This window comes from Paralichthys olivaceus, chromosome 18 (assembly GCF_024713975.1).
Source record: "Paralichthys olivaceus isolate ysfri-2021 chromosome 18, ASM2471397v2, whole genome shotgun sequence".
NCBI lineage: Eukaryota > Metazoa > Chordata > Actinopteri > Pleuronectiformes > Paralichthyidae > Paralichthys > Paralichthys olivaceus.
In genome coordinates, this window is record NC_091110.1 from 1,768,156 (window position 1) to 1,783,816 (window position 15,661).

General features: G+C 40.8%; 1 protein-coding gene across 1 annotated transcript in view; it reads right to left on the reverse strand.

Moving 5' to 3' along the window:
• Positions 1 to 2,051: 2,051 nt before the first annotated feature.
• The window catches only part of megf10 (multiple EGF-like-domains 10), a 47,883-nt gene continuing 34,273 nt past the window's right edge, over positions 2,052 to 15,661 (reverse strand). The window contains exons 10-25 of the mRNA XM_020081808.2: positions 14,881 to 15,055; positions 13,927 to 14,047; positions 13,478 to 13,641; positions 13,175 to 13,277; positions 12,194 to 12,340; positions 11,498 to 11,632; positions 10,611 to 10,739; positions 10,353 to 10,481; positions 9,974 to 10,102; positions 9,729 to 9,857; positions 9,256 to 9,483; positions 7,560 to 7,675; positions 7,327 to 7,450; positions 6,977 to 7,021; positions 6,675 to 6,884; positions 2,052 to 6,105 (exon numbers count right to left, since the gene is read on the reverse strand). Of these exons, the coding sequence (XP_019937367.1) occupies positions 5,945 to 6,105; positions 6,675 to 6,884; positions 6,977 to 7,021; positions 7,327 to 7,450; positions 7,560 to 7,675; positions 9,256 to 9,483; positions 9,729 to 9,857; positions 9,974 to 10,102; positions 10,353 to 10,481; positions 10,611 to 10,739; positions 11,498 to 11,632; positions 12,194 to 12,340; positions 13,175 to 13,277; positions 13,478 to 13,641; positions 13,927 to 14,047; positions 14,881 to 15,055 (2,245 nt within the window). The 3' untranslated portion in view covers positions 2,052 to 5,944. The remainder of the gene's footprint in view (positions 6,106 to 6,674; positions 6,885 to 6,976; positions 7,022 to 7,326; positions 7,451 to 7,559; positions 7,676 to 9,255; positions 9,484 to 9,728; positions 9,858 to 9,973; positions 10,103 to 10,352; positions 10,482 to 10,610; positions 10,740 to 11,497; positions 11,633 to 12,193; positions 12,341 to 13,174; positions 13,278 to 13,477; positions 13,642 to 13,926; positions 14,048 to 14,880; positions 15,056 to 15,661) is intronic.

The following is a 15,661-nucleotide window of genomic DNA, read 5'->3' on the forward strand; positions in this document are numbered from 1 at the left end:
GTCTATGTGTGTGTTTATTGCTTGTTTGGCTAGTCATTGACATATCCAAGGTTTGTTGATCTCAGAAATATAATATACATATATTTCCCACTAGTATTTGTCATATGAAACATTGTATTACTTGAACAAACTGGTATTTTAAAGGATTCAAAGACAAAATCTTTGGGGGGTATTTTTGAATAGGACTGAAGGCGAGGGGCATATTTGTCTTAACAGCATTGATGTTGATGCTTATCAGTAACATATGCCAGGCTGTGTTACCCCTCCAAAAGAAATCTCATTATCATGTGGAAAATAACATTTTTAATATGAAATTGTGGTATTGTGTACCCAGACTGATATTTGTTGAAATAATCAACACAAGTGAATATTTGGTATTTATAAATAATACACATGAGTGAATATTTGGTATTTATGAGCAGGACGGATGTTGTTTAAAAAAATTTGTTAATTAAAAATAAAAAAATATTAATATATATTGTGTTTTAGGGAGTGGCCATTTTTGTCCACGAAGGTGCTGAGAGGGTAGTGTTTTTTAAATGTGACACTACACCAAAATGAATAATGCATGAAAGTCGATGTTGTTGCTAATATGATAGTGAGTATAAAGTATAATAGTGATATGTGCCAGGCTGTGTGGACATTTGTGTACAAAAAGGTGCAGAGAAGATGTTTTTTAACGCAGCACTAAGTGTTGAATCTGAAATTTACTCATTATGGCTTGTTTTTACTTTAATTAGTAAATTCTGTAAAATAATATGTGCAGCAAAATGAAATTAGCGATAAGGCTGGTTTAAAATGTAGTTAATGGTGGTTAAAATACTCACGTTAATGAATATCCAAATAACAAACCATTTATTTTTTAGAAATGAGTTGTTCATCCTGGCTGGTTATTACAACTGTCTCATTTCTGTATGTTATTGAGAACAGAACAGCATAGCTGTGTAACAAAACTTAGGTTATCTTAGTAGTGCACACAAAAAAATGAATGTAAATATCAAAGATGAAAAATAGACATATAGATACAGTGATTGCACATATGGCACTCAAACCAGGATATTATTACACAGTTCCAACTTATTTGACATCTCACTTCAGTTCAGTTCTTTGTTGGAATTTGAATAAACACTGTTAAGTCTGAAATTCAATGGACTTATAGTGCCTCCCAGATGGCATCAGAGTGAATAGGTGGTAGCTAGGTGGTTGTTCTGTGCTGATCACTCTTTGCAGAGCTTTCATGTGCTCTGTTTTATTTCCCCTTTCATCCATCCTAGAAGAGGGAACCCCTCACTTGCAGCTCTGTCTAAGGTTTCTCAGAGAGAGGTTTCTCAGATTTATTTCCCAGTTTACATCAACACAAAAGCTTGCATCCACAGATGCGGCTGGTTGCTTTAAAATTGACGTGATACGGTCGTAGTCCAAATACTTTAGTCCACTGTTTGAATATCGATTTGTACAATGGAACTAGCAACAATCAGACTGGTTGAAGCTGGCAACAGTTTCAACACAATGTTTTAAGCTTGTTAGCTTGCTAAACAACACAAATATCACTTCATTTGCTTTAATGCACGTGTATGTTTTTGAAGATGTTGACTGTAAAAGGGTAAATGGTAAAAGGTCTAAATGGTCAGTCGATTGATTAACAGTCAGACTGTTGGCAGACTCCACCCCTGTAGTCAGACTCATCACCGTTGTGTCAGTCCCAACACAATTGTGTCATCTGCAATTAATGATGGTGTCTGTGCTTTGAGTGCGGTGCAGTCCTGCGTATACAGTGAGGAGAGGACCCCCTGAGGCTCTAGTGCTGCTTGTCAGTGATGTGACTCCAGCCCGATAGTCTGTGGATGGTTTGTAGGTCTTTTATCCATCTGCCTGTGTGCTGGTTGACTCAGCTTGAGCAGTTGCTGTAAGTTGGTTGGCATTCAAGAGTGATTTGTTTTCCTTTTTTTAAATGCATACTGCTTACACAGGATACAAAATGAGGATAGGATGGGGTTAGGTTGGGTTCTAGGTTGTGGTTTAGGGCTCACAGATTCCATAAGAAGGTAAAGTATTTGATAATATTATAATTTTATTCCAGGGCATTCGCACAAACAGCTCTATAATGAATAAAATAAAAAAACAGAACAAAAGCATAATAGATAGAATCTCATGACAGTGGCCAAATCATCGTCACCCTATTTGGAAGAGTGCAGTGGAAGCTTACATGTAAATGATCTTCCAAATAGAGGAATGAAGGTTTGAGAAAAACTCAAACATTCCCTTCAGAGCAAACATCTTTAGTGGTTTTTCAAATCCACAGTATTCTGACCGAAGAGAAATGGAAAAGATTACAAAAGTAATCCAGTATCTAGATTTTCCAAGTACACATTTTCTTTACATAAACACATAAACCAGATGCCATATTTGTTCATGTTTTCAATTTTGCAGACATAAGACATTGGGTGATATCAACATTTTTACATCAGAACTTATCAAATTATGTACATTATTTTACAAGCATTTAAAATAGACTCAGAATAGCTTAAGACTGCTATTTCAGGCCATTCAGAATACAGGAAAGATAAAAAGACACAAACTATCAAACTGAAAATTGATACGTGACATTTTCTGAACAAGTTTATGTGAAATATGACAATGTTTCTCACAGATTAATAATGTAAATGGTTATAATGATCCTTTCAAAAAGCAAAAGTCCAGCTTAAGCTTGCATTTCACATGCTGAGCCCTATAAACTGCACAGTAATAAAGATCAGCTGCTGTGTCATTGACTAGATGTTAATGTGCAGATGACTGAAACTGGTGTTAAACTGGTGATTTCACTATGTTCACTAATGTGATGACTCAGCATATATATCGTGTTCAGCAGAAATATATTCAGTGGTGGGAATGCTCCACACAGGAGGTCATGTATCCTGGTGGTGGACTGACTGCCTGTTTTGAGTGCCAGCTCCCAGTAAACCTGGTTATACTACTACATGCTCCTGATACTAATTAGGATTGTCAAGTTTTGTCAGTCGTCATTGGTCAGGAGACAACCACAATAACCATGATGTTACCTCTGCATTCAGCAGGACAACCAAAAAAAAGAGAGACAGAGCAGTGCAGAATGTTCACTGGACAAAGTAACACTGTTGAAACTGAATGTAATGGAATGTAGTATAACATTGTCAAATATTTGCTTTTGTTTCCACAATTTGCAGATCTAAATATGGACACTGCTCAGAAACTGCATGCAAGGTACAGGCACTTCAGTGGGTAATAGCAGTGCTGACAGTGAATGGTCAAGCACATGTGTCTTACCCATCATTTTTACAATTGTGTGGAGCTGAACAACCAAAAAGAAAAACAGTGTAAAACACAAACCAACACGTCCAGGCCCTCATGGGTATCCGGTGAAAGGAAGCCATTTAAAATGGGCTGGAGTCAACAATAAGTCCATTTCTATTGTTGTCTGACCCACAAATGCTTACTTCTTTTGTTTTTGCCATATCTGAAATGTCCCGGTTTGTTTAGTACAGTGCATTTACAGCATAAGGAAGAGCCAAGTACCAATGTGTAGATCAGGTTTGTATGTTCCTTACAAAAATGGAGCTAGTCTCACTTTTACCTATTAGATGGTGTAGACTAAATTAGTTTGTAAAAGTTCTCGTAAAGCTTGTTGTTAAATCAAGCCCCAGATTATGGTTCCTTGTGTGGAAAGAGCTACAAGTGCCCTCTGAACAACATAAGCTACGCACTGGTTGGATTTCCATCTGATATTGTTTTTTCATTTTCGTCTTCACCATGCTACATGTTCTGTATACTTTTACACAGTTAAAAATAATGGATCAGATCATTTGCACGCAACACAAAATTATTCACTATATCAACACAATGAACAAACATCTTATTAAGATTATGTTGCCATCAGAAAACATATTAAGGTGTAGGGAAATTAAGCTACACAATTTGACATTTTTTTAAATGAAACACATGAACCACATAAGTTTAGTGTCACCACCTGTAGCTTAAATTCTGCCAGGACGACTTTATACAAATATCAATTTGAAGTCTTTAGTTTCAAGCAATCGACTGTCAACAAACAAGAAAAAAAAGAAAAAGTGAGGAAACGTATAAAAAGGGCTTTCTGTCGTACGGCTCTCGATATAATAGACTTATAATGTAATGCACACGGGACACATTTTTGTTTGCTCAGATTAACATTTTCTGTTCAAAATAAAAAGCATGTGCTTGCGAGAGTCCCACTGTGCAGGGTAGTTTTGAATCGTTGTTCTGACAGGAGGGGAACGTGGCGATATCTTTGGCTGTGGCTCCAAAATGAGACGGTCAAAAATGGCCAAATCTATCCTGTCACAAATTCTGACAGAATTTAGAGTGACCGCCTCAAAATGTAACTGCTGCTTCGACTTCCGTTTCCTTAAATATAAATACCACTATTGCAAGGGCTCTGGTCTTGCTTATCTTGACCACTATAGAGGTGGAGATGGTGACAAGCTGATTGTTATTCTGGTATATTGTTTTGTAACTTCTGAGTTTACAAAGGTTGCAATACACTTGTAGGATCTCTGAAATCTCAGTCTAGGTGCCATAGGAAGGAAGGTCAGCTTCTGTCATGAACCTCACCTTGCTTGTTGTAGTGCAAGAGTCTCCTCAACCAATGTGGCTGTATGGGCTCTACTTATTACAGAGGCAGGATTCAGCTGTAGCTCTTTGATTGGCAGCTTGAGATGGCAGGAAGGACATGCTGCTCACTGGAGCAACTGTGAATGGCAACAGAGATCACAGATCATGACCACTAAGCTGTATGATTAATATTTATGAATTGTGGTTTTAGTTTTTTTGAAAATAAACTAAAATGTCTCCTACATATTCAATATGATCTTTTGATAAATTGAACAGGAAATTATAGAAATGACCCAAAAACAAACATGGGCTCAGTACAACTCGGATTAAACAGATTTGCGTGGCTTTCAAATACACTTATAAAAACGTTAAATGGCACTTGCAACTTTGGTTAACTTAAATACTATTTCAACACTGACTGACTACAACTGTTGTCATTACTATGTGCAAACATCAACACCGTCAGCAGCTTAACTCTGGTACCCTCTCCAACTTCAAGAATAATCTATTATTGATACAACTGCTAATATTCAATCACATTAGCCATTTTCTAATACTGTAACTACAAAAATAAAGATAGATAGCAAAATAGAGATCTTGGTATTGAATGTTATACGCAAACACCATCAAGGAATTTTTTTGATATTCTTGAAATGAAGTGCTCTGATCATTTGACAGCATCTGAAACCACTTCTCTGACATTGCAATTGGGTGGGGCTGCCTCTGACAATTTGCAAACTTTCTGAATAACATAATCCAACATTTAAACCCTCTTTTTGGCAGCTAGTCACATATACGGAGGTATGAGAGGTTGGCAGACCTTTTTTTGTTTGTACAACCAAGTTCAACACCTCAAATACTTTGCCAAAACGCTGAATGTGTGGTTTTTTTTTATCCTCATAGTACATTTTGCTTTGCGAAGATATGCAAATGACCTGGTTGTTGGAGGTTGTTGGCTTTTGAATGTGGCCGTTTGGAACAGTCGGAACCCGTTTGCTGCTAGCAAAGGTCTGACAGAACATCACACAGACTGTTTTGTTTAAAGCATTCTTCATCAAACTTTACCTCCCAGACATATGGAATGACCTACGAAGACTTTCTTGCAGTTTAAATATTGTTATAAAATACAGCAGCTGTACCTCAAACACTTTTATACCCACTTTGAAGTCATGAAACATAATGACATTGACAATGTCAAAGTATAACAGCTAGAAACAGGTAAAACGATGATGTGGATATAAAGTGTGTCTGTTTGTGGAACATCCCATGCTGGAGCTGTTGACTGGAGACTTGAACTCTGCGCTGAGTCACTAAGCCATCATTCACCGTCCAGCTCTTTGACCTCGGATGATGGACTCTCTCTGACTGGCAGGACGTCGTAGTGAGAGAGGATGTGGCTGTTTTTTGGTAGATCGTATGGATCCTGACCAAACTGTGTGTGGCCATCTTCAGTGGGTGGGATGGTGCTTACAGACGGCTCTGAAATTGAAGACGGGTGAGTTGGGTTGGGGTGAGTAAACTTAAAGGAACAGTCCAACATTTTGGAAAATGTGATCACACTCATTCATCTGTGTAAATCTAGTTCAGAGATAGGTCCAGGATATGTTAAGTTTAGCTCAGCACAGGGAGGTCAAGCAGGGGGGACTACAAGTTCTGTCAAAATGAAGCCTCCAGAAGTTGCTTTATTAAATTAATTTCTCCAGTTAAGGACAGAAAAAACATGAAAACAATCTGGCATGTTATCAGTTTTGTCAATGCTTCTAAAGGACAGTAAACACAGAGAAAGGTTTTATTTGTTGTCATGCACATCTGTCTGCTGCAGGTGGAAACTCAGTGGATGAGATTTGAATTTGTGAGCTAAAAGAAGTTCAAATGGGTTGGTGATAATTCTATGTAGACTGGGAGCGAACCGCCGACCTTCCGGTTAGAGACCACAGCCTCACCCCTAACTGGACAGAGCACTGCATTATGCAGTTACTGCAACTGTAAAAGGAATCAGTAAAGCACTGTCAATGACAACAAAACATAGGTTAACTAAAGCACCTCACCAACTTCATAGACATTCCGGTTATTGTTGGGGCTGCTGTTGCTGATCTCTGCGTATGGTGAATCCCGTCGGGCTGGGGACTTCATTTCCACGTAGCCACACTCAGTGTTTCTGGTCGTAAGTAAGGGAGGGTCCTTTATTGTGGCATATGGATTTTCAGAGCTGTTTAGGGAACAGGAACTGGCATGATATGGTGTGCCCTTTACCAGATCTAGATGAGGTGAACAGAGGAGCCAGAGAGAATTTAATACTAACATTAAACTCAAAGTGTTTTGCTTTCATTTGTATAATTACACAGCCTACCTCGTAACGATTTGCCCATGTATCTTCTATCAATTCCGTAGGCTCCTGGTATGAAGAAATATGGAAATATTATGGTTAGATTATACTGAAATGTCCTTTAGCATCATTCTCACATAATGAAACATTTACAACTGTACAATAGTGAAAAGTCTCCCATCTCTGCCCATTAAGATGAAGATAAAACTGATTAGCCAGTAAGTTGTTGTCAGTGACTACACATTTCCAACCACAAGGGGTTGCTGTGTTAATTGTATGTTTCCCTGTGAACATGCACACAGTATACTCGCATGCAGTGAGGGCAGATGTGCCTGCCCGCTGAGAACTGCAGGTTCGTTGCGGCCATGACTCACCCAGTTCATTGAAGCAATCCCCTTGTTTCCAGTCTGCGGGCAGTGTGCCAGTGTGATCAGTTAGAGGATTCCCTTTTCGCTGTTCTACATTCTTCAAGTTCACAAACAGCTGGTTGTTCTTGGTCTAAACATGCAACATTTTATTGAGTTAAAGGGAAAAACATCAGTTGTCAGGACATTTGTTAATAGACACGTTCCATACTAGAGAGTCTGAAATAGTCACACTTCCATACCTTTCCATAAGGACCATTGTTAACATGTGACGGACTGATGCACTGGGTCAGAGTATGGTAGCTTGGGTTGGAGAAGTAGTTGCTGGGGTGACCCTCACATGTTGGTGGGTGAGCATCTGAAAAATGACAAGGTGAAGAGATCACTTACCAGGATGCACTAAACAACTCAGTCCACCAGAGCTCACAGAGCCTGATGTGCTAAAATGAAATCTCATTCAGCAATGTCATAAGGAGCAGGAGTTGAATGGCACATGTTATTAATAGTAAACTGTTTCCATGGATGCAGTTCAGTATATGGTACAAATAGAAACTATCTTTTCTTTGTAGTTTGTCTCCTCTCTAGGTCCAAACGTGACACTTGTTATTCAGTCCTTTTCCTTATGAAGTAGTCTTCTCACAGCCCCACTTTCAGTAACATACTATAGTCTTTTATTGGGGCCCAAGCTCTGTGTGGTGATATTGAGGCCAAACATGCTCAAGAACTCGCAAGACTTGGCATTCTCATCACTCGGGTAAAGTGCCTTGATCATCAGATCACCAACCGCACGGCACATTTCGAATAGATGCACAAAATGATTTGTCATATCTATCATGCTCTGATGTATGAAAAGCCTCTTGGAATCCTGGCCTCAACACAACAGGAAGTGGGTCATTTTCAAGTCATTGCACCATAACAAACATAACCTACAGCATTATTCTCAGCATATGTACAATCTAAAATAGAGAATTTGGATGTTTGAAAACAGGCAAAGTTCATGTGCGATCTGATTCCAAGTCTGAGAACATCTACGTGACAAAGTTCAGTCTTAGTCATAGTGCCACCTACTGGACACATGCTCCTCCGGTGGTCATATTGCATGAGGACCTAATCATCACTGTTTGCAATTTGTATTTATTGTTTTATTCACACCCCTTCCCTTTTTGCTCACCTTGTTGTGTTTTATATTTTATTTTAAATAATGAATAATTCTTCTCCTTTAGCCACCATGTCACCATAATGACATAGTGAAAATATGTTTTAAGAATTTAGAAATGACACAAAAAGTGAAATGTTTGGGAAAAACTACAGACACTGTCTAGTGAACAACAGGCACTGGGCATCACCTGGAAATATCATCCCTACAGTGAAGCATGATGGGGGCAGCATCATACAATGGGGAGGGGTTCTCTGCTCCAACAGTGACCCAAAGGAAACAGCACAAAGAAGAGTGGACTGTAGTGTTGTCAGGACAAGTCTCTCTCTTGTGTCTGCGTGACCCAGCTAAAACCTAGACTTATACCCCAGAGGACAATGGTCAGCAATAGCGCCTACAGGTCAAAACTGGCTGGCAGTTTTAATATCTGGCCAGGCAGATGATTTTATTAATTCATTTTATTTTTCACCATATCAGACTGACACATTAATGGATGTTGGTGGAGCTGATCAAGTTACTTTTGTGTCGACTGTTCAGCAGACCTCCTGCTCATACCTGTACCTGACTCAGATCTCACAACTCCATGCACGGTTGTGTTAGGGTGCTAGTGTCTTTAGCACTGCCAGGAACCATTTCACAGTGATATATTGGATTAGCCGGCTTTACTGCCGTTATGGACTTATGTATGTTGCTACATTTTGGTTTTCTTCAGATGCTGGCTCAGATAATGGAGTGCATATTCCCATCACTGAGCTGGTTGAACAGGTCAACTTGTACTGCACCTGTGATGGTGTAATCAGCAGTGACCCTCATAGCAGGAGTGTAGGTCACAGCTGGCATGGTGGGCTCTTTTCCCTTCTGCTTCTTCCTGTAGATGATGAAGAGGAGTAGGAGGAAGAGCACCAGTAGAACCAGGACAATGATTCCTGCAATGGCTCCAATCTGGTAGGTGTCCACATGCATGGCTGCACTGGTCAAACTGTTGAGGCTGCCCACCACCACCACACCAGCTGAAGATAGAAGGAGGAGCAAATATATAACTACAGCCTCAGGCACAGGGTTGGTTTAGTCAAACGGAACATTTAGTCTTTGTTAAACTAAAACCTGACAAAGTTGTCCTTTCAAAAGGAGATGGCTGTCAATGATGAGTCCACCAAGATAATCTGATTAGAGTAACTATTCTCAATAACAGACCTGAGAACTGAACCCTTCCTTTACTTTAAATGCTGCCATTTGTACTGAGGTAATTCCTCACCTTGGTCACAGCGAGCTCCTTTCCAGCCTGGACTGCAGTAACATGTACCAGTCATGTGATCACAGGTGGAGTTATTTAGACAGTCACAGACCTGACGGCAGCCATACCCGTACGAACCAGGAGGACACTCTGGAGATAAAAAAAAAAGAGCTAATCATTCAAATGGAGTAGGGATGCCTCTAAATTAAAAGTACTTGCTGAAGCTGAAACCCTGAATTTGCAATTTGAAAGAAAGAGTAACATACTTTGTTCACAGTGACGTCCCATGAAGCCAGTGCGACAGGTGCACTGTCCAGAGATGTGATCACAATCAGCTCCATTCCTGCACAGACAGGTCTGAGAACAATCCTTCCCATAGAAACCTAAAGGACAGCCTGTAAGGAATTCATCATACATCCCATTAAACTGTATGTTCCGGAAATAACAGCACATGTCATACAGCACATGTATCAAAACTGACCTTTAGTAAACAAAAACACCTCTAACGTTTATCATATACAGCTGTATTTCAAAATATAATACTATGCAAACATTTAAATAACTTTTATTTTTGAAGTGAAAAGAGGTAAAATGCTGCAGCAAACAGACAGAATAAGTCAGTAAGTGAGTGTGTCTGTGACTGACGCTGTGTGCAGTAGAGGCCGGTCCATCCTGGGGTGCACTTGCATTCTCCATCATATGCGCTGCAGTAGGCTCCATTGTGACAATTACATGTGTGGATGCAGTTGGGTCCCCACTGAGCAGGCGGACATGCTGCAACACAGTAACCACACAAATATATAAGCACATAAATACCATTTCTCTTCAGAATACAGTCTCATGAAGAAACAAGTACATGACAGAACCACTATTGTATATATTTGATCATTTTATTATACGCACGTTGGGAGCAGTCGCTACCAATCCATCCTGGGTAGCACTGACAGGAGCCATCGATGGGGTTACAGGTGCCGTTGTTGGTGCAGCTGCAGCTCCATATACAGTTCTTCCCAAAGCGACCGCTGGGACACACTGTTCACGGGACATGGGTGTGTTTATCATTATAATGTTGTTGCCATCTAGGGATGGTGGTTTCTGATTAGGTTAACTGAGACATTTTAAAATGGTTACGATCTTTCTTACGGGATAAGCAATCAAACGTTAAAGGTTGAGTGTGTAGAATTAAGTGGTGACGTTGCATGTTGCAGCTGAATACCCGTCACCTCACTCTCACCTTCCAAACATGAAGGACTTCAGTTGTCATAAAAACTCAAAGGTCTTTAGTTTGTCCAGTCTGGGCTACTGTAAAAAACTCACCCCTATAAAGTATTTAAATATAAAGTCCCATTGTAGGGTAAAGAAAACAACAATTCATACAATTTAGATCATTATACACTAGTGAAAACATCACTAGGATTATTTTTCTGAAATTTCTGCCAATAGATCCACATACATCTTACACACTAAACCTTTTGATAACATGTTCAATCATATGACCAAATGTTCTGTATAAACATTTATGGAACATGTATGCCCTGCAGAGAAAAACTAATTAGGTTGGATGACACAAATGTTTGTCCCATTCAAGGGATATTCATGCTAGCAGTTGTCTGCAGGCATATCTTTGACTGGGTTCTGAGAAAGCGTCATAAACTAAGGAATTTTGCTGGAACAGCATTTTCAGAAATAGTAGGAATCCACGTGGACTGAACCCTGAAGCCTTTGTAACACAGTAGAACCTGTGTGCTGTGGGGTGAATGGGTGTAACTTGGTGAATGTGCAATGCTCACCCTCGTTGCACAGTGCCCCCTTGAAGCCCGGCAAACAATCACACTGTCCTGTAATGTGGTGACACGGTCCGTTACTGTGGACACACTGTGGACAGGTCTGACTGCAGCGGTGACCAAAGTAACCAGGGGAGCAGACTGCAGCCGAACCAGGAGAAACACAAAGAGGACTTCATTTAATCTGGTCAAAACTAAACACACAATCAGGATTTTCAGGGGGAGCTCAGGGTTTGACATCAGACTACATGTCCACAATTTTCACGTCAGTTAGTGAAAATCCTGTCTACAAATGTGCTCACACTCCAAGGTGACAGAAAAATTTGAAACACTTACATTTTACACAGGAGAGAGAGAGAGAATCACTGAGGTTGGACACCTAATGTTTCCTTCGTATAAAAGTTTGTGTGTGACAGTATGTTGGCCAAATCTAAATATTCAGTGGTAGAGCTGTAAACTGTCATGGTAGTTTACAACTGACAGCTTGAGGGATTATTTTACTGGTCACATTTCGCTCCCGAGTTTGACTACAACCTGCAGTTTTGTTTCTAACCTGTCTGATGGTCTGATGACATTGTGCTCCCAGACGTTATTAACTACAGCAGAGAATAGACAGAACTATGGAAATACTACTGAAGTTAACATCAACTTGTTTGTCATCTGTGAGGATGCAGCAGTATGTGGTGCTGATGTAGGACTTACTCCTCTGGCAGGTGGTGCCTCTGTATCCTGGAGCACACTCACAGGTTCCTTCATCAGGTGAGCAGGAAGCTCCATTCTTACAGTTACAGGGGAGGGAGCAGTTTGGGCCCCAGTGTCCCTCTGCACACACACTGTCGCAATGGATACCTACACACACACACACATACACAGTGAACACAATTATATTGCACTACAAGAAGCTCTGACTAAAAAGACTCTAGTTACATTGTTCTTTGGACACTGTCTGTAGAAGCTCAGACCTTCTTTTCTTCTGTGCACTCCTTCAATCTATAACTCTCCTCTCCCTGCTCTCCTGTTAAGTCTCTGAGTTCAATGGTAAATGGTCTGTATTTATATAGCACCTTTATAGTCTTGATAACCATCTATGTACAGGACTTTCTCTATCATACATCATTCACACACTGCCAGCACAGCCATCAAGGGCAATTTGGGGTTCAATATCTTGCCCAAGGAGACTTTCAGAATGGCGGGGATGGGAAACGAAGTGCAGACCTTCTCGTTAGTGGATGACCTGCTCTGGATCCAGCAACAGGGCGAAGCAGTGAGGAGCCCAGTGAAGCAGATACAAAGGCCTCATTGAGGAGAGTGTATGCACATTCTCCCAACTTAACACGTGACATGAGAGTTATCAGTCCTTCAGACCGAAAGCTGAAAGTGTGTTCCCTGAAATGCTGATTATTTTTTATTTATTCAATTTATTCTATTTAAAATTATAGACTCCTTTCAGCCAGTAGGATAGAGTTAGTCAAATGTGTGACTGTGAACTAACACCCTCTCTGTCCTCTAGGCTCAAATAATTATCTTTGCTGACCTAAGATCTCACATTGCCTAAGTCACATAACAACTGGATACAATAGATTTTTTAAGAATGAAAAATCGGAACTACAGAGAGCAGGGTTATTTTTGGCACGCTGCACATACATAGAGAAAACAGCCATTTGGATTGTAATTCTGTTTTACCAGTCCATCCAGCCAGACAGCGGCAGTGACCAGTAGAGTGGTGACATCCATCGGCATGACTGCAGTCACAATGTTCTTTACAGTCAAGACCGTAGGTGCCATCCTGAGGAGGGAGAAGAGCAACATCACAGTAACATATCACATGATGAGCAGCAGGTATTTAGCCAGAGAAAGTTTTCAAGCTTTTCACAACTCTTCCACTCACACGTTCAAACGTGGGCAAAACAACACAACATTACTGAGCTAAACCAAACTAAGTGCTATTTCTTTTTCAAAGCTCTGGGAGAATCCATCTCCTCTCACCTGACAGTGGAGTTCACACTTCTCTCCTCTCCAGCCAGGAGCACAGGTACAGTGACCATCCAGGGCGTTACATGATCCTCCATTCCCACACATACAGGTGAGGTTACAGCTCAGACCCCAGGTACCACTGGGACAGTTGATAGAGCAGTCCACCCCATGCCAGCCTGAGAGAAAAAGAAAGATCACCAATGACAGAGGGGAAAACATGATGTTGATAATACAATCCCTAAGGCTATGACAGTTCACTGTCATGTGTGGTCATGTGTTGAGAGAGAAAAAAAACAGACTTTTATAATAAAAACTGCTGGAATTAAATAAAAAAATAACCTGGAATAAATATGAAATGATGCAATACTGACTCATTTCACATTCATATTTATATCATACATATTTATTCACATGTCCTGTATATGCTCTCCTCTTTTCCCCTGGGTCAGTTCTCTCCTCACCTGGTTTACAGGAGCACGACCCGTCCACAGGAGAACACTGAGCTCTGTTCTTACAGTTACAGCCGGAGGAGCAGTTCACGCCATGTGTCCCTGCTGGGCACGGGACCGAACAGTTGGGACCCTGAGGAGGTCAGCAGATACATGGTTACAGCTGGCTGCACCGATACCATTCATTCTTCAAACACACAGCTCGACCATCAACAGCACAATGACACGTGATCGCTCATCTGCTGCATTTCACCAACAAGACTAACAAAGCAGCCTTTTCTACATCTCTGTTACATGTCTTATTCCTTATTGTATATGTATGTATGTATACATACATATATAGATAGATAGATAAGTCGGTAGGTAGGTAGATAGATAGATAGATAGACAGACAGACAGACAGATAGATGTTTTCTATTGGTAAAAGGTAGGCAGAGTCATCTGTGTGTTTTCAGTGACATCATAGCTCACCTGAGAACATGCAGGTCACATGACATACATTAAACTGACCTAGCTAACTCTAATGCAACACCCTCCCCTGCAATAAACCCTCCTTTATGAAGGTGATGTTAGTTTTAGGCCGACAGCTGGGCGTATAGTTTAACTGCTTTTCTACCCATATCTGTGTATCTAATGTAAGTGGTGTCTAATATGTGCCCAGTGAAATTATTTTGTTCATGCACTGATGCCAGAAAAACAAAAAAAGGGGATGGAAGAAAATCGCTATCATTTCTATCTGCTGCCACTAGATGTGACTAAAGAGCTACATTCTGAGTGACAGCAGCTTCCAGCTGTCCTGAATGAGCAAATGAACCTTGACTGTTGAACTGTCAAGGTTAAGTGGAAACATTTAGTGTATTTTCACTTCATAAAGTACGAGTGTCTGGCTGTGAGTCAGCCAGGCAGAGAGGAGATATGTGACCTAAAGCATTCATTCACTCCCTGATATGATAGAAAACTGTTTACCGTGAAGCCTGGAGCACAGATACACTCTCCGCTCACACTGCGGCAGTCGGCACCATTCTGACACTGGCACACCTGCTGGCAGGACGTGCCATAAAATCCAGGGGTGCATGTCTCATTGCAGTAGAGGCCAGACCAGCCAGGATGACATGTACACTCCCCTGACATTGGGTGGCAGCTGGAAATGAGAGAGAGAAACACACCATAATTACAGATTGTACTTTGCTTGTTTAGTGTTGCTCATACTGCTCCTTCTGAAATGTTTTGTCCCTACGCATGAGTTAAGCCGTTGACCTCTGGAGAATCTCCAGAGAATCGGGTCCATATTTTCCTTTCACACATGTCCATGTACAACGCAGCAGAAGATTCTCTGCTCTGATGCGTTCACAACAGGATTCAGGTGATGGGGGGTGCAGCAGGCAGAGACAGGACATTGATTCTGCTGCGGAGATCACATTTTGTTTACAGCCCATTGACACCAGCGTGAGCTCTTATCACCACAAACTGTCTTTGTCGGTGTCTTCTTAGTGTATGACATCCTTGTTTCATCTGGCGATATTTGTATTTATTTATTTATTTCATTTTTGCATCTATCGCATGTTAGAAGCATCACCACACCGAACCATAGCTCCTGGTTAACCTGCAGATTATCTGTTTTCTCACATCGCCCCCCTCCAGAGTTGCTAACTTTATACTGGGGGGGGGCGGACAGAGAGAGTCAACAGAAACTCAGACGGCTCTCACTCTGACATTTACGTTCACACATACAGGCCCTGCGGAGAAA